Source organism: Solanum verrucosum, unplaced genomic scaffold (genome assembly GCF_900185275.1).
Source record: "Solanum verrucosum unplaced genomic scaffold, falcon-dt-bn FXZP01000273.1, whole genome shotgun sequence".
NCBI classification, from domain to species: Eukaryota; Viridiplantae; Streptophyta; class Magnoliopsida; order Solanales; family Solanaceae; genus Solanum; species Solanum verrucosum.
Genome location: NW_026020163.1, coordinates 1135726 through 1161324, shown reverse-complemented (window position 1 = coordinate 1161324; position 25599 = coordinate 1135726). Strand labels below are relative to the sequence as shown.

The 25599-nt window shown below is 35.2% G+C and overlaps 4 protein-coding genes across 6 annotated transcripts; 2 read left to right on the top strand and 2 right to left on the bottom strand.

Annotated features, from left to right (window-relative positions):
* Positions 1 to 916: 916 nt before the first annotated feature.
* Positions 917 to 4165, top strand: LOC125828674 (pentatricopeptide repeat-containing protein At3g06430, chloroplastic-like). Its single transcript, XM_049508004.1, has 2 exons — positions 917 to 1310; positions 2670 to 4165. The coding sequence occupies exons 1-2, from the start codon at positions 960 to 962 to the stop codon at positions 3804 to 3806; spliced, it is 1488 nt and encodes a 495-aa protein (XP_049363961.1). The 5' UTR covers positions 917 to 959; the 3' UTR covers positions 3807 to 4165.
* A 648-nt stretch (positions 4166 to 4813) lies between these two features.
* On the bottom strand, positions 4814 to 7156 carry LOC125828416 (S-adenosylmethionine synthase 2). Its single transcript, XM_049507715.1, has 2 exons — positions 7067 to 7156; positions 4814 to 6197 (listed from the first exon to the last, which is right to left on the bottom strand). The coding sequence occupies exon 2, from the start codon at positions 6185 to 6187 to the stop codon at positions 5006 to 5008; it is 1182 nt and encodes a 393-aa protein (XP_049363672.1). The 5' UTR covers positions 6188 to 6197; positions 7067 to 7156; the 3' UTR covers positions 4814 to 5005.
* A 1860-nt stretch (positions 7157 to 9016) lies between these two features.
* Positions 9017 to 19444, bottom strand: LOC125828473 (protein GFS12). Of its 3 annotated transcripts, XM_049507765.1 has the most exons (17): positions 19198 to 19444; positions 19012 to 19097; positions 18013 to 18103; positions 15959 to 17940; positions 15496 to 15823; positions 15199 to 15414; positions 14997 to 15069; positions 14700 to 14905; positions 14544 to 14606; positions 13682 to 13890; positions 13483 to 13594; positions 12329 to 12847; positions 11788 to 12092; positions 11459 to 11699; positions 11303 to 11376; positions 10380 to 10515; positions 9036 to 9283 (listed from the first exon to the last, which is right to left on the bottom strand). In XM_049507765.1, the coding sequence occupies exons 1-17, from the start codon at positions 19321 to 19323 to the stop codon at positions 9134 to 9136; spliced, it is 4917 nt and encodes a 1638-aa protein (XP_049363722.1). In that variant the 5' UTR covers positions 19324 to 19444; the 3' UTR covers positions 9036 to 9133. The 3 variants fall into 3 exon arrangements, with proteins under 3 accessions (XP_049363721.1, XP_049363722.1, XP_049363723.1); XM_049507764.1 differs by having other exon boundaries at positions 9017 to 9283; positions 15959 to 18103; XM_049507766.1 differs by lacking the exon at positions 19198 to 19444 and having other exon boundaries at positions 15959 to 17857; positions 19012 to 19092.
* A 1238-nt stretch (positions 19445 to 20682) lies between these two features.
* LOC125828606 (ubiquitin-40S ribosomal protein S27a-like) lies at positions 20683 to 22990 on the top strand. Its single transcript, XM_049507918.1, has 2 exons — positions 20683 to 20765; positions 22344 to 22990. Exon 2 carries the CDS (start codon positions 22366 to 22368, stop codon positions 22834 to 22836), a length of 471 nt encoding a protein of 156 aa, XP_049363875.1. The 5' UTR covers positions 20683 to 20765; positions 22344 to 22365; the 3' UTR covers positions 22837 to 22990.
* The last annotated feature ends 2609 nt before the right edge of the window (positions 22991 to 25599 follow it).

Here is a 25599-nt window from a genome sequence, read left to right as displayed (position 1 = left end):
TTAAAATATATATTACATATAATTTAATTTTTTGAAAAGATAAATGTGACAAGTAAAATGAACGCGGGGAAAAAATAGTTTAGGCTTAGTTGTTGCGTCTCTGTCATCCACCCTTTAGGCCTTGACTTGCTCTTTCTATACACATGCACTGACATGAATGATAAAAAGTGTGTGTACACACTGTTTTCTGTACATATGGAATGGAATAACACTCTTCCATTTTTAAATGTTAGCCAAAAGATTAATTTATAGTAAAAAGTATCTTATTTTAGATATTTGAGGTATTGGCTCAAGTTTTTAGAAGAAAATAAGTATTTTTGAATAGGTAAGAAGAATAATCAAATATAGATAGAAGAGGGTATAAAATTGATTAATTAAGCACATACAAAAGATATTTTTTCGAAAAATATGATGTAATATATTGTATTAGTATAAAATAAGTTAAATTGTAATAAGTAACTATCGTTAAAACTTAAAAATAAGCTTTATAGAGTAAATAGTTAAGAACTCATAAGCTACAAAGAAATTATTTTTTTTACAAAAAAAATATTTGTTGCTAATGAAGATTGAAGAGTTTTTTTTTGTAAGTGAGAATAATTTGAATGACTTTGTTTATATACAAAGTTTTCAACAAGTAAAAACAAACTTAAAAAATGAAAATTTATAACCAAAAAAATTAGTAAAAAACACGAAATGAAACATAAATCCTACATTAATACAAACAAAAACACATTAAATCACAAATTTTGAGTTCGAGTATGAAAATAATTAGATTAGAGTTATTTCCTCCTAAATAATACTTAAGCATTCGAATTCAAAGTAGAATTAATGAGGACATTAATATAGATATTGAACTCGAACGAAAAATGAAAAAAATATTATTATTTTTTACAATATCTTATATTTATATATATCATGATATATTTGAAAAAAAATTGAATGTTTAATTGAGAAAAAAAATGGCAAACAATTCGGTTTCTTTATCTTCTTCATCTTCTCTCTTTCCCTCTCCTCTAACTCTTCCCGCCGGCGGTAACATTCGCCGTCTTTTCGACTTCCGGCGGCCACTCGCCGCTGTGATTTGTTGCCGTGCTTCTTCTTCAGTAGCATTTCCGAAGAAAAAGCACTGGAAACAAGGGGAATACCCAGGATTCACTGAACAATCTGGTTTCAAAAACAATAAGAGAACACCAATAAAGAATATTAAGAAAAAATTGGACAGAAAGAGTAATGCTAAAGCTTGGGTTAATACTATTACTGAAGCTCTTTCTGAGTATATTGAGAAAAAACAATGGGTTCAAGCTCTTGAGGTTAGTTTTTGCTAAAACCCCCTTTTGTTTCTTGAATTTGATTTTGCTGGTTTTGATATTGTTGTTTGTTTTTTTGTGTGCATTGCTCAATTTTGTGAAACCCCTTTTCCTCTTAAACCCTTGTTATAATCTGGTTAAGTGTTTGGAAGCAATTGAGTGTGTAGATTTTCTGAGTTAGTTGATGCAAGGTTGCTCAATTTCTTGTAAAGGTTCTTTTTTTTTTAGCTCTCCTGTTGATTGAGAAATGAGGTTAGCTAAAGTTAGTTCATAGGTGCAATGTTGTGATGATTGAAGATGGTAAATGGAATCTATGTTGGTTGGACTCTTTGGAAATGTTGACGGGTGTGTGTCAGATCCTTCAAAAGTAGTTATTTTGAAGGATCTAATACGGGGCGGCATCCTTTTTAAAGAGTCCGAGCAACATAGAATGGAGTGAGGTAGAGCTGAAGCATAATGTGGGATTTTTGCTTAAAAAAACTTTAATATCTCAAAATCCATGTAGAGTTAGCTAGAAAAGCATAACGGAAATAAAGGAAGAGGCGATGCGAATAGTTAGATGTTGGTATTATACTTATCTCCCTCCGTTTTCAATTTATTTGTCTGGTTTTGACTTGATATGGAGTTCATTAAGAAAATAAAGAAGAATTTTGAGTGTTGTGGTCTTAGTCTTTGATTTCGTGGTTCGAAACATGTCATGTGTGAAGTTAGAATTAAAGAGTTGCCAAAAAAAAATAAAAAAATAAGACAAACACATTGGAACGGAGGGAGTCCTTTTTTTTCTGTTGTACTTATACTAGTTTTGGTGCATGCTAAGAGTCTTCTTAGTCTAGTTAGAGACTTGGTGTATGGAGTTTATTCACGGTTGTGATTTTTAATCTTGGACTACACATACATATTTGTGCTTTGCGCTTTTGATAACACTGGTGGATAATGAGATGCATTCTGATCGATACTGTTCAAAGCTGGAGAATTCACTTCATTCAGATGCATCCTGAGTAACTTAAGCTCCTCATTTGGATAAATTTCACTCTCAAAAACATAAATTAAAACCTGAACGCGGAGTATCACTTTTCTGAAACTTCAAAGAGCTCACCTTGCATTTTGTGCACATAAGTTGTCCTCAGACTTCCCTATTCCCAAAAAATACAAAGGTAAATGGACGGATACCTCTTTTCTTAAGTAATCTTACTGCATCTCATTGTTTTTTTGGACTTGCATGCGAATATTTCTTTTGTATAAGAACTCCTTGGTGCTTTTATTGCTGATGTATTTCCCAATTGGATGTCTCAAACTCTCTTCTGTTTTTCTTCCCACTTCCAACCATATGGTTTAGATAATACAATGCGTTTTTTCCTCTAGGTATTTGAAATGCTAAAGGAACAACCCTTTTATCAATCGAAAGAAAGTACATATATGAAGCTTCTTGTACTTCTTGGGAGATGCGGGCAACCAGGGAAAGCACAACAACTTTTTGATACAATGATTGAAGAGGGATTGGAACCCACACCAGAATTCTATACAGCCTTGGTTGGTGCGTATTGTAGAAGCAACGTAATTGACAAGGCATTTGCGATTCTTCAACGGATGATTGATCTCCCTTATTGTCAGCCAAATGTTTATACATACAGTATATTGATTAAGGCATGTGTGGATGCATCCCGGTTTGATCTGGTTGACTCTCTTTATGAACAAATGACTGAACGTTCCATAGTTCCTAACACTGTCACTCAAAATATAGTCTTGAGTGGTTACGGGAGAGCGGGGAAATATGAAGAGATGGAGAAAGTGCTTTTGGGAATGCTTGAGAGCACAGACAGCAGACCTGATATATGGACAATGAACACAATCCTGAGCTTATTTGGCAACAAGGGGCAAGTTGAAATGATGGAGAGATGGTATGAAAAGTTTTGTAGTTTCGGTATTGAGCCAGAGACACGAACATTTAATATCCTTATTAGTGCTTATGGGAAGAAAAGAATGTACGATAAGATGTCATCAGTGATGGAGTACATGCGTAAACTTTCATTTCCTTGGACAACATCGACTTACAACAACGTCATCGAAGCGTTTTCAGATATAGGTGATGCAAAGCATATGGAGTACACATTTGATCAAATGCGTGCTGAAGGCGTTAAAGGTGACACCAAGACTTTTTGCTGTCTCATTAGAGGATATGCAAATGCAGGCCTTTTTCCTAAGGTGATCAGCACTGTCCAATTAGCTGGGAAGTTGGAGATCCCTGAAAACAATTCCTTTTTCAGTTCTGTTATTTATGCTTGTGCAAAGGCAGAGGACTTATTGGAGATGGAGAGAGTTTTCAAGCGAATGAAAGATAAGGGATTCCGACCAGATGACACAACTTACACTGTTATGGCTGAGGCATATAGAAAAGAAGGTATGACAGACAAAGTCTATGATTTAGAGCAAGAAAAACGGATGATGTCTGCCTCAGAGTCCAGCGACAGCCAAGGAAAGCTAGAGCTAATGCCTACTTGAGAACTAAATCTGCAGTTTAATTTGACAATGCATTGGAGCACCAAAGCTACATCTTTAGTGGTTTTCTGCAGAGCAGTAAATTGATAAGATCACTCAGTTGTCTGCTTGGAGCGGGTAACTATCCTTGTCAGCGAGTTTACAAGGAGGTGAATCTAAGCCTAAGGCATGAATGGAGCACTTTTACTGTATCATTGTAAAACTCAATCTTTTATCATGTGGTATTTGCCATGTTTGTTCTCTAACTCTGTATCAGGTGTGTCTTCTTTCCCTAAATAGAGAGAGCTATTATGGCAAGAATGCTACATTCGATGTTCCAAGCAGGTTCTGCTGCCCTTGTACTTTTTGGTTTTTGCCTTTTATCGTTATAATACCAATTCAGATTTTGACTATGTTTATTATGATGGATTCCTAGTACTAGTTTTTCTCTTCATTTTTCTTGTATCTGCAAAGTCTCTTGCTCATGGAGCTGTATTTTTCATTAGAGATTACAATTCGGAGCTAAATGAAGATAATGTATTGTCAAGAATATGTTAGTCATAAAGATGCTATCATATCTCATTTAAGCTGGATCAGCCTCATTCTGGGATTCCATACCCTGACACTTCATGTTCTCATAATCATGTCATGCTAGCTTTTGACACTCCAAAGCGATGCCTCGTAACCAGAAAGGAAAAGATTGAATCTTGAAAGGCTGTTTTTCCCTGGCTAGCAAGAGCCAAAGGGTTTGTGTCCTGTCCTCTTAAGAAGGAATACCCAACTGCATTTGATGGATCTGCACGTCTGCGCCTCGACGTGCAGATTCTACTTCATAGGTAATCCCAGATATAGAGAAAGCTACAAGCATATTAAAACAAAAAAATACAGTCGGGGAAACATAGTTCTTCTGGTACTCAGATTCTCATAGCTATGTGAGGAACAGTCTGCTGGCTGTGTAAGGAACACAGCAAAAGCCACGATTAGTCGAAAAGTTCTACCATGTTTACAGAAACACATAACAAAAGGCAAGATTAAATATCTCAATCCATGATTTCATATTCCTCAAACTTTATCTTATCCAAGAAACTTAGAACAATATTTCTAAAACCACATTAAAAGAACAAATATAAGATATAAAAATAAAAAGAAAAGGCGAAACAAAAGCCAACATGCAGGCTATAGTAAGCTTTGACACATAAGGGATGAAACAATTATATTCCAGTTTAAGCTTGAGGTTTGTCCCACTTGAGAGGCTTGACTACTTCCCATGTGAAGTCAGGATCATCTCTACCAAAATGCCCATAGGCAGCAGTCTTCAAGAATCGGCCGTTGCCACCCCTCAGTAGATCGAGGTTAATGGAAATCATTCCGGGCCTGAAATCAAAGTTCTCCTTCACAATGTTGAGAATCTCCTTGTCAGGGATCTTCCCAGTTCCATAAGTGTCCACAAAGACGGACAATGGCTCAGGAACACCGATGGCATATGAAACCTGAACAATGCACCTTCTAGCAAGACCATTGGCAACAATGCTCTTAGCTGCTTGCCTCACGATATAGGCTCCACTTCTGTCGACCTTGGTAGGATCCTTCCCAGAGAAAGCACCACCTCCATGAGCACCCCAACCTCCATAAGTGTCAATGATGATCTTACGGCCAGTAAGACCAGCATCACCGTGAGGTCCACCAATGACAAAACGGCCTGAAGGGTTGAGGTGGAAAATGGTCTTCTCATCAAGATACTTCTCGGGGATCACAGGCTTGATGACATGCTCTTTGAGATCACGAGCAATTTCATCATTGGTAACAGTCTCATCATGCTGAGTGGAGATCAAAACAGTGTGAACACGTAGAGGAATCATAGCACCATTGTCATTCTGGTACTCAACAGTCACTTGGGTTTTACCATCAGGTCTAAGCCAAGAGCAAGTTCCATTCTTGCGGACCTCAGTAAGGCGAGCTCCAAGTTTGGTAGCAAGAACATGGCTAAGGGGCATCAACTCTGGTGTCTCGTCGGTGGCATAGCCAAACATGTGACCCTGGTCACCAGCACCAATCTCCTCAGGTCGCTTAGTCAAGTGACCATGAACACCTTGAGCAATATCAGGGCTCTGCTGCTCAATGTTCACAAGGACCCTGCAATTGTCAGCATCCAAACCAACATCAGGGGACACAAATCCAATTTCCCGGCAAGTGTCACGTACAATCTTCTCATAATCAATATTGGCCTTGGTGGTGATCTCTCCAAAGACCATAACCAAGTTGGTCTTGGTACAAGTCTCACAAGCAACTTTGCTTTCAGGGTCCTGAGCTAGACAGGCGTCAAGCACTGCATCGGATACCTGGTCACAGAGCTTGTCGGGATGTCCCTCGTTGACTGATTCAGATGTGAACAAGAAAGTCTCCATTTCTCTAAATCTGCATGGACGAAATGAATGATATCAGTAACCAAATTCAAACAACGGAAATGACCTTGGAAATAGACTCCATAAGTAAAACAAAGAGAAACTGAGTATACTAAATTTGGCCAAAAACAATGTTTCATAATGCATCAACAATGTAAGTAGTCACTATAAGGTGAAATAAATTAACTTTTCCACAGTTCTTTAATTCCAACTTTCCAAGTCACATGTTTAAGACGACAAACTTCAAAAACATGTTAGCACATTCTACATATCATTAGTTTAGGATCACACAATTCAAAAGTATTCTTTAATTTCTCAAACTCCGTGCCATATAAGGAGTAATAGAGATTACTGGATCGAGTGAAAAATGTAAACTTGAAATCAAAATCCCTCATAAAATTGAAACCAACACAGAGAAATTAACATAGCCTTTTCAAGTAAGACATACACATACATCAAAATAACATCTTTAACTAGTACTATTATTATACACACAAAATTTAAATCAGATCCATAAAAAACAACTCTTTTTTTAAATAACCGTGATATCTAGACCAACTCGCATACCACGTAACTCTATCAAGCTATCCCCTCAACTAATTTAATTTAATTTAATTTTATGAGATACCCCACACCTTCTACTACCAAAACTAGTAGTAGGTAACCTGTCAAACTGTCCTCTCAACTAATTTTACTTTTACGAATCTATCACCTCCCATCACCAACAAATATCAGATAACTCAAACCTTGTTCAAGATTACCATATAAAACAATTACAACTACTCAAACAGTACTATACATCATCAATCAATCAATCAACACACACATATATATATATAATATATACATATAGAGAGAGAAAGAGGAGAGAGAAAAATTGACCTTTGATTGAAGTAGAATAGAGTTAATTGTGAGGAGGAGGAGAAGGGCAAGGAAGAAGTGAAATGAAGGAAGAGATTATATAGGAAAATGAGAGAAATCCCCCTTTGTCATAAATTAAGGCTAGATTCATTTTCGGGTCATTTTTGGTAATCGGGTTTTCAGTCAACGGCTCACAATCAATTTCGATTTTCGGACAACCGTTGGATTAACAATTTGAGAATAAATCGTCGGTGGATCTAATGTATATACTGCTATACTATACCTGTCATTCATTATCAACCAACACGGTTTCGCCCTCGTTTTACATAATCACATAAAATATGTTATTTTTTTAATAATAAAATACATAATTGAAAGTTCTAAGTTTACGACTTATTAATGCTAATGTATATAATTAACCTATCTATAATTTTAAATGGCAAGAGATACACGTGTCTTACATATCAAATAACGTGAGATTTGTCACGTAGGACGTGTGTTTACTTGAGTAAAACTAAATGACATGAGATACACTTGTCAAATCGCGTGAGATTTATCACGTAAAATATGTGTTTGCTTGAGTAAGATGTGAAACGGTTTACATTTTATATGAATATCCCATCACAAATTGAAAATGAATATTCTTATTTTTTTAACGTATCCATTAATATTTCAATTCACGTTAAATTACACCAAATTTAAGAAAATTACACGTCAAAATTCATTTTTATGTATATATATATATATATATATATATATATATATATATATATATATATATATATATTAATTATTGATCTCATTTGCCTTTTTTTTGTATAGTTACTTCTTTATATTTTGAAATTTTGAATTTTCTTCCTAAAAATCTTGAATTCGCGACGGCATTTATTAAGCAATCGTGATTTAAAAATAATGATGTTATATTTGTCCATTTCCGATCCTAATGGAAGTCCTTGTCATAAATAATCAGTAAATAGTAACTGATCAATCAGTCTTACATAATCCATGAATAATTAATTAATTAAGCAAGTTCTTAAACTAGTAATACATAATAATAATTTGAAGATTCTACATGTTTATTCTCAAATATAATATTTTGAGGACCCCCATTTATTTATTTTTAAAACATAAGTGGTTTGAAATAAAATATTACCATAAACTTTTGGCACCTTTCTTGATCAAATTTAGTAATGAATTAAATAATTAGGAATAATGCATGAATTTGCATAATTGATCTTAAAAAAACCACCCTCTCATATTATATTACTATAAAAAAATTGTGATTGGGCTTGGGACCCAAATGGTCAATCTTTTTTATGAATTAAATATGTTCCAAAAAATATGTTGTATATTAAGATTTGGTAGGTAGAAATAGGTTTAAATATTTTATAATAAATGTAGTATACACAAAGTTACAAAGTTAAAACATCATTTTCACTTTTGATTTTGTAAAGTACAACTAACAATTAAAAACCCCACCAAATTCAAATCCAACAAACACCACCTAACTTCAAATATTTTTTAGAGTCCAAGTATCTAAAACTAATAAATTATAATCACGAATGACAAGCATTTTTCTTTTTTTTTTTTTAGAAAGATAACAAAAACATGAGTAACAAATATATGAATAAAGAAACTGATTATTTTTTTACAGTAAAGCGAAATATATGCCTTAGAACGTTGATAACGACAATGAACCACACATTAAGCAAAGTGAAGCACTCAACATGTTTTGAGTCTTGCTTTAGGGTATCGTTGACAACCCTGAACAATAGATGAAATAGTTACTATCTCTTTTACAAGGTGAAGTTCAGATAGTCAACCAACTAAACTATTAAGATTCTCCTAATGTGTATTTTCGCTAGAAAACTCAGGCAAATAACTAAAAGAAAGTTACGTCAGTGACATTACAAGTTCATGATCTCCTCCACACAAAAACAAGTATAAGGAAACACCATAAAGAAATATAGGAAAAAATAATTGAATTAAGAATTTCCAATTTGATAACAACCAACTTAACTGAAATAATTAATACAAAATAAATTAGGAAAGTTGGAAGGCAAAGTGATTTTCCATGACAGAACCAAGCTAGCAACAGATCTTCAAATGACCATCTTCTGTTCCAACCACAAAGAGCCGCGAAAAAGGTAGAACACTGATACTTGATAAAACAGACGCGTTCTTTGATTCACGATCACCCATGTAGAGATACTGAGGCATGACAAGTTGCTGAACGTCCTGCCACGTTTTGTTAAAGCCAGTAAGATGCAAATTACAAACAGCAAAACAAGTCGCGATTCTTAAGCATTGTTTTCCAGAGGCAAGGAACAAACTTTGAAAATGAGCCACCACAGTCCACAGAATTACTGTTAAAAGAAGTTTTTGATAACAGAACATAATAGAAATCCCATGGTGGACTTCTCGTCTAACTCTAGTTGGGCAGAGGTTCGAAACTCTAGGGAGTCAAGCTCGATCCTCTACCCTCCTCCCAATTTAAGTGTACTAAGCGTTCAGCCTAGCAGGTTTTGAACACGTGAAGTGCATCTAAACCAAAATATCACGTGATGTATCCTTTCCATTGAACCAAATCCCTCAGTTTACCATATTCTGCAGCTAGTATACTTTTCATAAGCAATGTTTGCACGAAAATAGTGACCGGAGAAGGGTATGGTCTGCTACTTAATGATAACCTCTAGAAAACATCAACTTAATAGTAATACTGTAAACGGACAATCTCTCATTTTCTTATGGTCATATGATTAGAGTTCATTCTGAAAAGAGAACACTTCAATTTTAAGTATCAAGACTCTCAATCTCTCATCCTATAAATTTTTCAATAGACTAGATAGAAGTGCACTCCTCGTACATAAAGGAGCCTATGAAACAAAAAAGATAATCGAACTTCTATATTAGATCTATATGCCAGTTGAGTATTTGTCATTTTGTACGTAATACACACAGCTAAGATGTTAAAACTTGGAGAAGAATGTCACCATCACAAATTTTCCCTTTTATTTATTCACCTATGCAAATGGCATTTCATATCCTTCGTATATCTATCTTAGTGTTTATTTTCTATTTAAAAAAAAAACAGGATTAATATAGTGCTGCAATACATGGTAAGCAGTCTGGCAGTCAGTAATTAGGCACCAAAAGTAGATTCTACAAGAATTTTTCGGTTTCAGATGCATGGAAAAGGGATGAGGACATAACAAGTTATCAAATTATATATCCTAAGATACTATCTTCTGTACCAGCAGACAGAATATACAAAGTTCTGCGGAAGTAGAACAGAAGAGTGTAAAAAGTGAAAAGGTACAGGCAAGGTACTTACTTCATCAGAAGAACTGGCCAAAGAAGAAAGCCCAATTTTACTGCGGAAAATTGAAATCACATTTTGCCCCCAAATGGAGAAATCAGAAACACCATCAGTGTGACCTCTAGAAGCCAAGGGTTTTGATTTCCAATTTCTGTGATATAAAATAAAGTTAAGGAAATGAAAAAAATAAAAAATCTCAAACAACAAAAAGCTCAGTAATGGCATTGAGTAAACATCAACTAAGTATGTGTGGTTCCTTGAGAAAGATGAGTGAAATCAAAACTACCAGTGGACAGTTTCCGGAATACAAAGAGCCAAGGAATGCCAGATTGTGCAATTAAATTTGTTTCGTAACCCTCTCGTGGGTTTCATCTCTGATAGGCAGGATGAAAGGAATCCTTTATAGTTGAGATTCTTAAACTAAATCACTTGATAAAACACTCAACGAATTTATCAAGGATCTGCACATATATACTAAATCTATAAAAGACAGTCACTAACTTATTATCGTGCATGGTTGGCTTTATGATGGGCAGAGAATAAATACGTTTGGTTATCTCAAACATGAAACTTTCTCAATGATAACTTAGACAAAAGCATATTGGAATTGAAACACAGACCATATTATCATATGCCTTGAGTACACTATCAAGAGTAGAGCGCAACAACTTTTTACTGGAAATGAGTTATTGTTCGATGAATTTAAGCTATGCAGTTTACTAGAGATAAATTACTGTTCAATGAATTCAGCTATGCAGCAATTTCCACTCTGGATAAACAAACTATATATATGCTTATCTACAAGGTTGCAGTCATAGATAAGATGTCGCGTTATCTAGCCAGGCGAGGATGAGCCTAGTCTTACTATCCCCCATTTTGTGGGAGCTTAGTTTCTCCATATTGCTAAGCTTAAGATAAATGTATAACACCAAAGTAACCTTCTCAAGTCCCAAATCTTTAAGGTGCGGTCATGAGAGCTTGAAACCAGCAAATGCTCTTCCGGTGTGGCTATCTGCAGGCAGCAAGCAAGCAAAGACACCAGAGTAAGTAGAAACTTTTATTTCAATCTACTGGAAGCAAAAGCCAACTCTTACCTTAGTGACATAACCATCATGAGCTTGCCATGAGGAAATAATTTTGCCACTCCTCACATCAAATAACCTGCAATGCCCAGAACTTTGTCCAACAGCAACCCAAGATGGATATTGAGGATTTCCGTATTGCTGTTTAGTCGAAGCACTTGAGCATATGGATGAAATCAGAGAAGGAAAATTGGATTCAGTTGCTTCAGTCCTCCATAAATGAAGTTTTTGACCTTGTCTGACATCAATGAATCTGGATACCAAAGTAGACGACCAAATAAACCAAGTAAGAGATGTATCAGAATCAATTTAAATCCAACACAACTCCAGATAGCACTGACCTGAGAGATCCATTTCCAGTACCCACAACAATATTGTCTAGATATTCCGAGTAATACATACTAGTGTATAAATTACCATCAGTGTTCAATAGTCCACCGGACAATGGATTAAAATGTAGCATATTAGCCTGTTCCACATTCAACTTTGAAGCTTTTGGTAAAGAGCTTGTATGATGCACAGAGCTTGTAGAAAACTCAGCAAACACAGATATCAGCTTCCCTGTTTGGCCATTCCATACATGTACTGTCCCGTCACAGGAAGCTACCCTTCCACTTGATGCCAAAAGAGAAATGTCATTCACAACCTGTAAGGGAAAGAAAAATAAATGAATAGAGCAACATAATGTAGTTTCAAGGTACAGAACCAACTCATGCTAGGTAAGTACTAAGTATCATGTTCAATTCGTCTCACAAAGAACAACAACAAGATAACAAGTTGATAGGCACAATATAATGATGAATGCCTACAACTTGATAGCAAAACAGCAACATGAATCCGAAAAATAGAATAATGTAACAAACAACAGATAGATTAGCACACCTCCTCATGGCCATAATAACTAGATACGGAATCAATTCTTGACAACTCCCACTTTTGAACAGTTCCTTTGAATCCTGGAGCAACTCCAGCAGTGAAAAGATTGCATTCATCTTGGCAGACTGCTATAGACCTTAGCAATCCTTGATGTGCTCGAACAGAGTGCAGAACTGATGCTTTGATTTTCCATGGAAGTTCATCCTTTGAACCACCAGGACGGCCAATAAAATCAGGGCCACTCCAATTAGCAGCTGGACTGGGGAACCAATACCAGGGCTCAATCCTGCTAAAATCTGAGCCTCTTGCATTCCTATCAGCAGAATCCTGATGTTGGCTGGATGGATGGATGTTGATCATAGGAGGTTTGGCACCCTTTTTTCCTTGTGATTGAGGCGTTGACCACCCTAACCCATTCAGCAACATCTTATCTGGAGTACGTTTAGATGTTAAGCTCTCACCACTCGGCTTTCTAGCATATATACTAGATGGACCACTTCGAGAAGATTCCCCTGTGGATTCCCACTGAATCATGACATTTCAGAAATTGACACACAAAGAAAAAGGGCATGCAAGGGAAAAGATATAGTTTTTTTTTGTAAAAGTATTATTTTTTTAATGCAAAACAGCACCCATGGTGCTAAAAAGAAAAATATATAGTTCTACACATGCTATATTTAAAAGTTATTGGGTCTTGCTCAGAATCAAGAGCCTTTTTGGATTGGCTTTTCATTTTTGCCTTATAAGCCAAAAGCCATAGGTTAGAATTTCTAACTTATGGCTTATCTTTAGCATTTTAGCTTAAAATTAAGTGTTTATAAGCACTTTTAACTTACTCAAACACTCCAAAAGTGCTTAAAAGCTATTTTTAGCTTAAAAACAGCCAATCTAAGTCACTTCGGATGAGCTTTACCTGATGTAATGGATCCCCTGACAATACTCAATTGATCTAGGAGCTTAAGCTAGTTTCATATTTCTTATTTGTCAAATTGATTGTGTGACGCAGCACCCTAGAGTCTATTTTAGTATTCCATCTTGATTTTGATAACCATTTGAGGCAGTTATTACTTATTACCAAAGTTGGCATGTTAATGTGTAGCATACAGAATTTGGTCCTCTCCAACTTAAAATCTTATTCCATGAAGTATTAGGAAACACACCTTCCAGTTATAACGGCGCAGAAGAAACTGCTCTAGTAGCAACCATGTGGCACAACATTGGCGAAGCTTCTCTATACCAAGAAGAGATGCAAATGATGGATATAAAAGCATCCTGCATACATTAAAGCTCATAAATAAATAAGAAAAATAATAAGATGAGGGAATCCTATCCAAAAACAAAAACAAAACAAAAACCCACACAAGGTCCAAACGGCTTGTAATTCTGTTCTCATCTTCCCCCTTGGTGTTGGGACCTCGAAGGCTTCCTCCCTTGATGCTAGAATGACCTGCTTTCTCCTGGGAGAACGCAAGCTCATCAAAAAGTTGCCTGAGTTTTGGAAGGACGTGCAACGCTGTTAAATCTGATCCAATTTGCTGGCAAAGAGCTAGCAGATTTCTTGCAGCACCCTTGCATGCAAAAGAATACCATCATCTACACAGATAACAAGCATAAAACATCAAGAAATAAAGAAAGAGTCTGGAATTTTCACTTGAACCTCCAGATATTTCTAAGAATAGAAAAAAAAACCTTCATAGTTCTCTATAACCGCAAAAAATATAGACCATAACAAAGGGAGGATTTTGTAACTCTAGGAACGATGCTCCCTATATTGCCAATAAAAGCCCGAGAGTATCAAACTGTCACTTCTCTCAGAAAAATAATACTATGGAAGTTCAATACTATTAACTTTTAAAGTAGGAAGCTCGATTCAAAATCATGACAGCTAAGGACATTAAAAATCCATATACAACATCTTCTAAAAGCTTGACCTGAACATGCACGGTGTTCAAAGATCCAGGGAGATGAGTATTTCTGATGCTAGCAAGAGCACAATTGTTGTATTATTTGGTCCAAAAGTAATGGGCATAGGGAAATGTTTGAGAGCTAAATGACCATAGGGAGTGAGTTCTATAATTTGGGACATAAAATCTGGAAAGTATTCTCTATACAAATTTTATTTCATCAAATGTAGCTCACTAGTTTAAGAAAGTACAGGATTGTAGCAGAGGTTAAGAAAGAACAGAGCCCAAGAGAAAAATTGAAAGAGAAGTGGAGATACCTCGAACACTTGAGTTCCTAAGTTGGTTTGCATGAGAACTTGAAGATATAAGAATTTTCCATCCTACACAAGCATTTCAACACATTACTAACTGGAAGGTGAGCTGAAATTTTAGTGAAAATAAAATTAATTGGAAGTGAATATCGAATTCCATACTTCAACAAGCTCCTTAACAAGCACCTCCCGGGTCAAGGAAGCAGTGAGACCATCTAAAGTCATTAGAGTGTCGATTAGGGCCAAAGCACTCCAACTCTGTGCAGTTTCATGCTTATTTGCAAATGAATTGTCAATGCACGAAATAATGACAATTCTTAGTAATGGTAGAATCTGTTTGACTATGAAATCTTCTCCAAAAAGACTACCTGAAAGATAAGAAGCACCTAGTTAGGTTGCAAATCAGAAGCATAATTTGTAAAACAGAACAAAGGTCTACACTTCTTAATTTATCAATACCAATTCTAACTAAGACATCAATTCCATCATCACTGAGCCCTTTGCCAAAGCAGTGAAGGAGAGGTAAAATTGTCTGGCGAGAAACCAAAATGTCAGTCATACAACATGAGAATAACCTTTCAACATATTCACAATAAGTGTAGGTACTTCCACCTATCAAAGAGTAGAGGGGATGGGGAGGGGAAAAGTGGTTGACTACAACCTGATGAACAGTAATTGGAATACCAAGTTCCTCACTAGACCCAATCAACAGGACAGAAGCAGCAGCAGCAGAGTTCTTGCAAGGAATACCGTGTAAGTTTAATACCACAAATGGGTGTATTGTCTCCACATATGCTTGTTTACCAATCTTGTTCCATATATCCAGCACAAAGGAACCTTGGAGAAGAGAAACCTTCAAATGTGACGGACCGGTCCCCTGATAGTAAGAAACATATAGTAGGTTTCAGAAGCAAAAGCCGAGGAGATAGACAGATCACATATTTAGACAGCAGTTAACCTGAAGAATCTTCTGGATAGCAGGTACGACCAGCTTCTTTACAGCTTCTGGATCTAGACACCTCAAAAATTCTGTAAGTACTATGCAACCCCATTCAGCTTCCGAATCTGATAAAGGATTCGAGACTAATTTCAAACAGTTAGGAGCACACATTTCAGCAGCAAATGTTCCCATTGCTTTCAAGGCTCCCTGTTGAGCAAAAGCTGCAGCATAATGAAGTCGTGATTCATCTTTTGCTATAAGTTGAAGAGGGGCAAGAAACAAATAGGATGACTTGATTGTTGCTAGAAAATAAGGAGAGTCCAAAAGACATTTGGCAGTAGGCCTCCTAATTAAAGAAAAAAAGAACAGTTAGTTTTGAATGGTTCCTTCTCTTCTGCAGATATCGACACTCAATTAGGAGTTTAGGAAGTAGCATAAATGCAAGCTTTTAAAAGATGGAAAAGTGAATACAGAACTATACCTCCTCCAATCCTTTTGGATGCAGGATTCAACAACAACTTGAGTGTCAGGGGGAAGCTGTTGTACTAAAGAAGGTAAGACACCACTCTCTAAGTACACAGTCAAAGAGGTTGGATCAAAAAGTGGCCTTCTCAAGTGGAGTTCTGCTAAGATGCAGCCAACTGCAAAGATATCATTAGCAACATCTTTAGAATAAATGTGTGAATGGGAACATCTCTGCTTCCAAAGCAATAGTGCTTGATATCCCACAGATACATCATCACCCACTTCAATATTCTTGATAAGGTAATTAACATCAATAACAGATGGCATGACAGAATTGGTACTAGAACCAGTTTTTCTGGACATATTATTCTCTAATGTTTTAGTTGATAGGCCTTTCCCAGGTGAGTCAAGCTCTTCATGAACATCTGGATGCAAGTTGTAGATAGGATCCAAATGAGGTGCATGCTCAGAAAACGCAGCTGCTTCTTCCAATTCATGCAAGAATGAAGTTTCAAAAGTCAGAGCATGCTCAGTCAAATCACTTGTTGGGAGCTGATTCATTTCTTCTTCACTGGTCTTAGCCAGCCGCCGAGGAGGATGTGGTTTAGTAAAGAGTTGGCGGCGTCCCACTGACTTCGGTTTTGTAGGAGCGGATGAGGGCAGCATAACATTTTTGGCAGCAACAGCAGCATCACCGCACAATTTGTAGCCAAAAGTGATGTCAATCCAATGATGTAGTTGGTGTGATACCCTATCGCTTTCTAACGCATCTCTATGCAACTTGATGAACTCCTCAGGGGTTCCAGCCCATGAAGGCACAGCTAAATCAGACATCCCAGAATGTATAGAATAAAAGATCTGGGTATCACAATAAAATTCCGGAATGCACTCATCTGGTGTCCATTGATATAGTCTTTGCATAGTAGAAGGATATTCATTTGGTTCATAAACTGACCGAACAGCCATCCTCAGAACAGTCAAAGGCAACCTCCTTGCCTTATAACTGCAGACAGCCAGCTCAGACAGGCACTCATCTGATATATGATGAGGAATTTCAGATGTCGAATATGTGAAGTCCAATTGCTCGTCACCCTTTGCCAGCCGCCATTTGCTCTTAGTTAAATCTCTCCATCCAGTGTCATTATTCTCATCAGGTTTCACACTAAAATCTATGACCCATGGCATTACAATATAAAAGGTGTTATCACCCCATCTTCTCCCGGCTAATTGGTTTAAGATTAACAGATATTCGAAGTTACTTATATCACCACTCCACCAACGTTTAAAGCTAGAATACCAATCTGTAGACTGGGAGAGGTTTAGATCAGCATAAAGACCTTGTAAAGGGCACCCATCAAAACAGCAACTAACTCCTGAATCACAACTACCCTCTATTTTGGAAATTGAAACAGAATTCTGGAGAAACTTACTACAAATGGGTAGCCAACACCATAAGGAATCAACCAATGATATACTGGATGGACAGACATTACCATGGAAAACACCTAAACCATGCATGTACGCCAATCCTGATAGTATCTGGAAGAGTAAATATCGCATATGCCAGTCAGACTTTAAGGCACCAGGGCTAAAGTGAAGAATGTTTTCCAAGGTATGTGGCATTTTTGGAAGCAACAAATTAAGTTGACCAGAATTTTTTAGCATTCCCAAAGTTGGAGAAATGTTTGGATGCCTTATGCAGCCAGGAAATTGTTCTTCCCCAAATGAAGGAATCCCCACTAAACTAAGAAAGTTCACACTCTCTAATCCTGATCTTTTACCTTCTATCATGAGAGTAAGAGAATTTAAAATATGATCTTCAAGTGATCCAGACAAGAACTCTGAAACAATACCTTCAACTAATGAAGATGAAGAAATCCCAATCCGAGCAACTGGAGCCAGGGCAGGCAGTGTCCTAAAGCAAGAAAATGTACCAGAAAAGTTACAGGTCACATTTTGACACCCTAAGCCATATAGGGATTTATGTCTGCCACCATTCTGCAAATCTTCACATTCAGATGATCTAGTTTCTAAAGAAGAAGTTTTATCACTGGAAAGTCCAACACTGACCTCAGCTTTAACCTGATCAATCGCCACCGGGACTGCACACCCACTGCCACTATTCGTTCTGGCTTCAAGATCTTCCAAATAATGTTGATCACTACACAGAAGGGGAGCAAGTTGTATAAGATCATACTGGGACCACTATGTATCAAAAATGTACAAGTTGTCATTTTAGTTTCTTTCTGCTTCCTCTTGATAAGTGAGGCTTGCTCAAGTGGTTAAGCACCTCCACCATCGACCGGTGGGTTGAGAGTTTGAGTCACGCGTGGAGAGTAAGTGGGAACACTATTCATGGTCAAACACCCCTTAAGGTCCTTTTTCTTTCTTTGCTTTCACATAGATAATAAGTTCCCCTTTTTTCCTCCTAAGTGGGGTGGGAAATGCAAAGGAAAAACAAAAGATCGTATATGTAATTTTAGCCAAGAAACTATCTTTACGAAGAGGCATATACGTCATCAGAAACTAACTAGGGAGAGTAGAGTGTACGCAGACCTTACCCCTACCCCTCAAAGGTAGAGAGGCTATTTCCCTCAACTCAGCGATAGCTATAAACATCACATAGACAATAAAGTTCTCTTTTTTCTCCAAAAGGGGGTTGGAATACAAAGGGAAAACACAATATCTCACATGTAATGAGCCAAGCAACTATCTTTACAAAGGAGCATATGCGTTAGCAAAAACTGGGGAGGCCTACCTCCTACCTAAGAGGTAGAGATGCTATTTCCAATAAACCCTCAGCTCAACGAAAGCTATAAACATCACATACACAATAACTTCCTTTTGTTCTCCAAAAGAGGATTGGAAATACAAAAGGAAAAGCACAAGATCTTACATGTAACTAGCCAAGAACCTATCTTTACAAAGGGACATATATGTTAGAGGTAGAGGGGCTATTTCCAATATACCCTCAGCTCAACGAAAGCTATAAACATCACATACACAATAATCTCCTTTTGTTCTCCAAAAGGGGGATTGGAAATACAAAAGGAAAAGCACAAATCTTACATGTAATTAGCCAAGCAACTATCTTTACAAAGGGGCATATAAGTCAGCATAAACTGTGGCAACCCTTCTCCATTTGAACTTAATGCCTGCAAAATTAACAACTCATACAATCACTAAAAAACACCCAAAGAACTCATCTTTGTACACAAATAACAAAAGGGGTTGTTCTTTTTCCTTTAAGGGTACCTGAACAATAGCAGTAGAACCAAAGGGAAGAGGTGAATTAGAAACACCATAACAGAAGATGAATTGGTCAGAGAAATCTGATTGAATTCGACGCTGTAAACACTCAAAGCACATTTCTCTTCCCATTTTCTCTAACTTTTCACTACAGATTTTGATGCTTTTTCATCAAATCACTGAAGAAAGAGGCTACAATAACTTTCTTGATTTTCCGACGATTTTTCGGGCTTTCTGTAAGCTATAATTGATTATACGACGTCGTTGTAATATTTTTCCAGCAGTTTTTCTCCGGCCTCCCGGTTGCCGGACAAAGTGCAAGTTAGCATGTAAATTGTGTTTTTTTTTTGGGACCATATTGCAATTTGTAAAATTAAATAAGTTTTATAAATTGATATTATTAAAATATTATTTTTACTATGGAAAATATATGAAATCTTCATTGTTATAATTAAATGTTATTAAGAGGAAGACTGTATAATAGAAAGAAATATTGATTTATTAATATAATAAATTGCTTGTCATTTATACTTTTTCACCTTCTAATTTCTATATTACACTCTTATTTTGTAGAGAATCTTAATTTATGCCCCTCATAACAAAAAATAATTTCGTAAACATAAATATACATATTTCTATATCATAATATACAAATTATGTTGTGATTTTATATCTTATTTTTTGAAAGTTTTATGTTTTACTAGACATAATTCAATTGTTAAAGGGCATAAATCAAAGTTTTCAGGATAAAATGATCAACTCGTTTAAGATTGTTTGTGCAGTTTTAACTTTATATTTTTAAAAATTTAACCAAATAACTTAACTCTATAAATAAATACTTTTGGCTCACAATAAACTAACAAACAAGCTATTTATTTCACTTTATCCTCCATTCGTAAAAATCTATGTTTTTCTCGTTTTACCAAGCGAAAACTACTTTGATATCCATTAAAATAGAAAATAGCTAATTACATGTTTTATCCTTTTAATGAATTAGTCTTTGGTTTATGTTCTTCACAGGTTGGTCTTTAATTTCTGTCCACATAAATAAAAACATATTCAATATATTTTTGCGGGGCCCTTCGGGATGACTCAGTTGGTTTGGAGGGTGGTTATCCACATGGATGACCCGGGATCGATCCCCCCTCAATGCCTTCTGAGTCAAGCCTGTCGCATAGGGCTTGTCTAGTGCGGTTTACATCCCCTGCGGATTATCCTGGGGTTCCAAAAAAAAATAAAAAATTGCGGGACATAAGTTCTTTAAAGGGATGATATAAAATTTGTCAAATATTATGAAGAGCAACCTTCACAAAACACACTAGTATAAACGCTAATTACAACTCAACGATAATTTCAATAATTACGTATCGTGTCCGAGTTTTCTTAGATACATGGTATTTGCCTCTCGATAAGGGCCCAATAGTGCAAATGACCCAATGGACCCGGTGTTGGGTCCAAGCCCAAATGGAAGGCCCAATTTAGAACCCATAAATTCTCCAGAAACCCTAATTCTGCATTTTTATCTTCTTCTTCCTTCAATTCTCTGTGCAGCGGAACTCTTCAGCTTCAAATTCGTAAGTTTCTATTTCTCTCAATTCACAAATATGTTTAATGACTTCTGATGCTGTTTTTGTTCATATTTGTTTGATTATCCATTGTTAATATGTGTATTTTGTTTGATAGTATAGTTACTTGGATTGTTAATGCTGTGATAACATTCTCATTTCTCTGAAATTTTTGTTTATCGCGATTTTATACTCGATAGTATATGTTTCTCAGTTTAATTTGAGCTAGAATTGACTGAAGTAATTATAGAGGAACTTGATTTTATTTTATTTTGAATTTGGAACAGAGACCTAGTTGATTGATTGATTAAAAATTGGTTCTTTGTTTGATTTGGAGTGAAATGTGCATCAAGGATTTATATTATCTGTTTGTTTAATCGAGTTGTAGAATTGTATATTTACAGGGAGTTCATACAGCTTATATTATTGTTTCTTATCATTGATACACGCAAATATATGTTTCTTGTTTAATTTGAGCTAGAATTGACTGGAGTAATTATAGAGGAATTCAAATTTTTTTTCATTGGAACAGAGATCTGGTTTGTTGATTGTTGAAAAAATTGTTCTTTGTCTGATTTGGCCGGAATAGAGTGATATGCGCATAGGGGGTTTATGTAGTCTATTCCATTATTTTTTAATTTAGGGGTAGAATTGTATAGTTATAGGGAGTTCATATAGCTCACCCCATTTGCGATATATTATTGTTTCTCGTGATTTACACATGTTAATAAATGCTTCTCAGTTTAATTTGAGCTAGAATAGAGGGTTTATATTGTCTATTCCAATTTTTTTTAATCTGAGGTGTAGAATTGTATTGTTATAGAGAGTTCATATAGCTCACCCCATTTGTCATATATCATTGTTTCGTGTGATTTATACACGCTAATATATGTTTCTCCTGTAAATTGAGCTAGAACAGGCAGAAGTAATTATAGAGGAACAGTATTTGTTTTCATTGGAACAGAGTCCTAGTTGATTGATGGTTGAAAAATCTGTTCTTTGTTTGATTTGGCCGGAATAGAGTGAAATGTGCATAGAGGGTTTATATAGACTATTCCATTTAATTGAGGTGTAGAATTGTATAGTTACAGAGAGTTCATATAGCTCATCCCATTTGTCATCATATATCATTGTTTCTTGTGATTTTTACGAGTTAATATTATATTGTGTGTTTTTACTTGTTTATTTGATTCTGGTTTAGATAGAATGCACTGATAGTTACATAGAATTTGTATTGCATGCCTCGTTTCTCACATAGAATTGTTTTAATGTGGTTTTTTTCATGTTATTATGCGTTTCTCGTTTAATTTGGTCTTGAATAGACATGAAGTAGTAATAGAGGAACTCCATTTTTTTCATTGGAACAGATACCTAGTTGATTGATTGATGAAAAATATGTTCTTTGTTTGGTTTGGCTTAAATAGAGTGAGATGTGCATATAGGATTTATATTTTACATATTTGCTTGTTTCAAATATAGGTGTATTGACTTAATTTGATTCAAATAGAATTGATTTGTAACAGAAAATTCACATAGCTGACTCCATTTTGATATGTAATTGTTCTTCGTATAATTTGAGTTGTGCAGTGGGTGCACCAAGTGGTGAAAAATGCAGATCTTTGTGAAGACCCTAACGGGCAAGACTATTACCTTAGAGGTAGAGTCATCGGACACCATTGACAATGTTAAGGCTAAGATTCAGGACAAGGAAGGCATTCCACCAGACCAGCAGAGGTTGATTTTCGCGGGAAAGCAGCTCGAGGATGGCCGAACGCTAGCTGACTACAACATCCAGAAGGAGTCCACCCTCCACCTTGTCCTTCGTCTCCGTGGTGGTGCCAAGAAGCGTAAGAAGAAGACTTACACTAAGCCTAAGAAGATCAAGCACAAGAAGAAGAAGGTTAAGCTCGCTGTCCTCCAGTTTTACAAGGTTGATGATTCTGGCAAGGTTCAGAGACTTCGTAAGGAGTGCCCAAACGCTGAGTGTGGCGCTGGAACCTTCATGGCTAACCATTTTGATAGGCACTATTGTGGTAAATGTGGGCTTACCTATGTTTACCAGAAGGCTGGTGGTGATTAGAGAAATGTTAGTTTGGTTATTGCTTTGTCTTTTAGATTTTGCCCACATTTGTGTCCCTATACTCTCCTTTTAATGTCTTGTTTGTGAACAAGATGTAATGAAATTTGGATTATGGGATTATGTTTGCAGCTCATAAGAAGCTATGGATTTTGTCAGCTAAAATATTTTGCACTTATTGTTTTTGTGCTTCTATTCACTCGGATTTCTTCTGTTTCATCGATTTTGTTTGGATCCCACCATTCTTCCAACAAAAAAAGATCTTTCATTAGATCGTCACTTGTTTATCGCATCAAATACAATATTTAGTAACTATGAATTCATCACGTCAAATACAATATTTAGTGACTAAAACATACATAAAACTATGTATCAATTCATCTATTATTTAATATTTATGCAGATGACTACTACAATAACTACAACATAAATTATTGCATCTTATCGAATCTTGCGTAACTAATTTTTACATTACAAATCTTGTTTTTAAAGAATGTTGTTTTACATGTCCTCTCTTTTCTTGGTTTACTCGTGGAATTACATTGTGTATGTTGTTATTGTTGGTTTCCTCGAATTAAAATGTGTGAAAAATGAAGAATTACTTGTAAATTAGATGTATGTTGTTTATATAAATAATCTATGTTGTTGAAAGATTCATTGTAGCTTAAATAAAGTAGAAATGAGGGTGTTGTTTAAGCCAACTTGATAGGCACTATTGTGGTAAATGTGGCCTTACCTATGTTTACCAGAAAGCAGGTGGTGATTAGTAAAATAACAATTCAAATTGTAAAAACATTATACTTTACTATAATTTGTATTAGTTTTCAATTCAAATAGTTGTTGTTCCACTAATTTATATAATCATGTTGATAAGATGGAAGACATGTTTTGTCTCAATTAACAAGAATAAAAAGGTTTCAATTTTTAATCTTGTATCTGAATCATTTCCATTATGTCATAATAGTTTTTAGTCTTTGCATAGTAACACTTGAAAAAATAAACAATAACATATATTTATTGATTTTAATTACTCTTTATAGTGCATACTCCCTTGTTCTATACAAGTACAAACCAAAAATAAAATTGTACCAATTACCAAATTGTTTTATTAAAAAGTGTACAAACCAAAAATAAAATTGTATTAATTATCAAATTGTTTTATTGAAAAGTTTAATGTTGGGATAAATACGATAATAAAATTGTACCAATTACCAAATTGTTTTATTGAAAAGTTTTAATGTTGGGATCAATACGATATCTAGATGAATGAAAAAATTCATAGACAAATCTTTACAGTTGGCGCAAACTTTAACTTAAACACCTCAACTAAACATTGTTTATTTTAAACACCTCAAAGGATCTTTGTGTCTTTTGACATCAGCTCAGCTCATGTTACATGCCAACGTCAACTGGGTGGCTCAGCTCATGTTACATGCCAACTTCAACTGGGTGGCTCAGCTCATGTTACATGCCAACTTCAACTGGGTGGCTCAGCTCATGTTCCAATGTCAACTGGACGCTGCTAGGTGGATGGGTGATGGCATTGGTTGATGTCGCTTAGATAGTGACATCTACCAACGTCAATTGGACGCCAATCTATGTTGCGGGATGTAGGTCGTTTGACATGTCATTAGGCATTAGAACAACACAAAAAACACTTGTTTTTATACTCATTGTCATTTATTTTTACGTATTGCATTCTAAGATACTGTTTAAAGCAAAAAGATTTGATTTTTGTAACTATTATTACGAAGTATTTGTAGGGATGACAATGGGGCGGAGGATTATGGATTGGTTCAGAACTGCAATTGAGTATGAGAAGTTTTGAAACAGAAATATATAATTACTATCGAAATTCTTCCAAATTAATTATTTACAATATCATTTTTAAATCACAAAATGATGCAAATTATCACATATGAATTTTTAGATTTCCCAACAAATTAGGGGAGGCATGTTCTTTAGTTTTACAATAAAAATTTATAAGCAATATCTATTTATGGTGAAAAAGATTCTTTCAAATCAACAAAATATTAGTCATTTGTTTCAATACATTATCTTCATTCTTGTTATAAAAAAACTTATTAACAAATACAAAAAATTGAGTAAATCAATTTAACATCCTAAAATAATTGGAGAAGTTCTAATAACTTGAAAATTTTAACTAATAACTTCAAAACTTGGATATGAGATGTACTACATTATGTCATGATCATGCAATAAAATATTATTGAACTTTTAAAAAAAAATAAAAAATAAAGAATGGCCTATTGTCACTACATAATAATTCTTTATCCTTTTAATCTATTGAAAATGGTAAAAGATTATTATATTAAATAGTAACAAAATTCAATCTTGTTTCTTTCTACTAATGCGTTATTGCATTGAGTTCAAAATTATCAGAGGGTTGTACACCTTTATTTGCTAGATTTATTCTATGGAAAATAGTCAAAAATGATAAGTATTGACTAAGAAAACAAACTTTTGTAATTAAACTTGGTATTGATTGCAAAAAGTAAGACTAAGAAAACAAATTTTACACACCTAGAAAGATTGCATCACTTTCATACTGAATTCACAAAAGAATTGTCATGAATAGATTAAACAAAAATATTTATATATAATATAGAAATGGGCGAAGGAAAGGTATGTTATAATATGAGAAGAACATATAAAATACAAACTTGTTTTCCGCCCTACATTTATTAGAAATATTATTTAACAATAGAGTATTGAATAAAGTGTTTGAGTCCATTTTACATGGAT

Bases quoted from the DNA above. Each gene is read 5' to 3' on its own strand.
- LOC125828606 (XM_049507918.1), top strand. From the start codon at position 22,366: ATGCAGATCTTTGTGAAGACCCTAACGGGCAAGACTATTACCTTAGAG.
- LOC125828473 (XM_049507764.1), bottom strand. From the start codon at position 19,323: ATGGGAAGAGAAATGTGCTTTGAGTGTTTACAGCGTCGAATTCAATCA. The intron at 12,093-12,328 runs GTGTGCTAATCT...TTTCCCTTACAG, and splicing joins GTTATTATGGCCATGAGGAG to GTTGTGAATGACATTTCTCT. The intron at 11,700-11,787 runs GTCAGTGCTATC...TTTGGTATCCAG, and splicing joins ACTGGAAATGGATCTCTCAG to ATTCATTGATGTCAGACAAG.
- LOC125828416 (XM_049507715.1), bottom strand. From the start codon at position 6,187: ATGGAGACTTTCTTGTTCACATCTGAATCAGTCAACGAGGGACATCCC.
- LOC125828674 (XM_049508004.1), top strand. From the start codon at position 960: ATGGCAAACAATTCGGTTTCTTTATCTTCTTCATCTTCTCTCTTTCCC. The intron at 1,311-2,669 runs GTTAGTTTTTGC...TTTTTCCTCTAG, and splicing joins AATGGGTTCAAGCTCTTGAG to GTATTTGAAATGCTAAAGGA.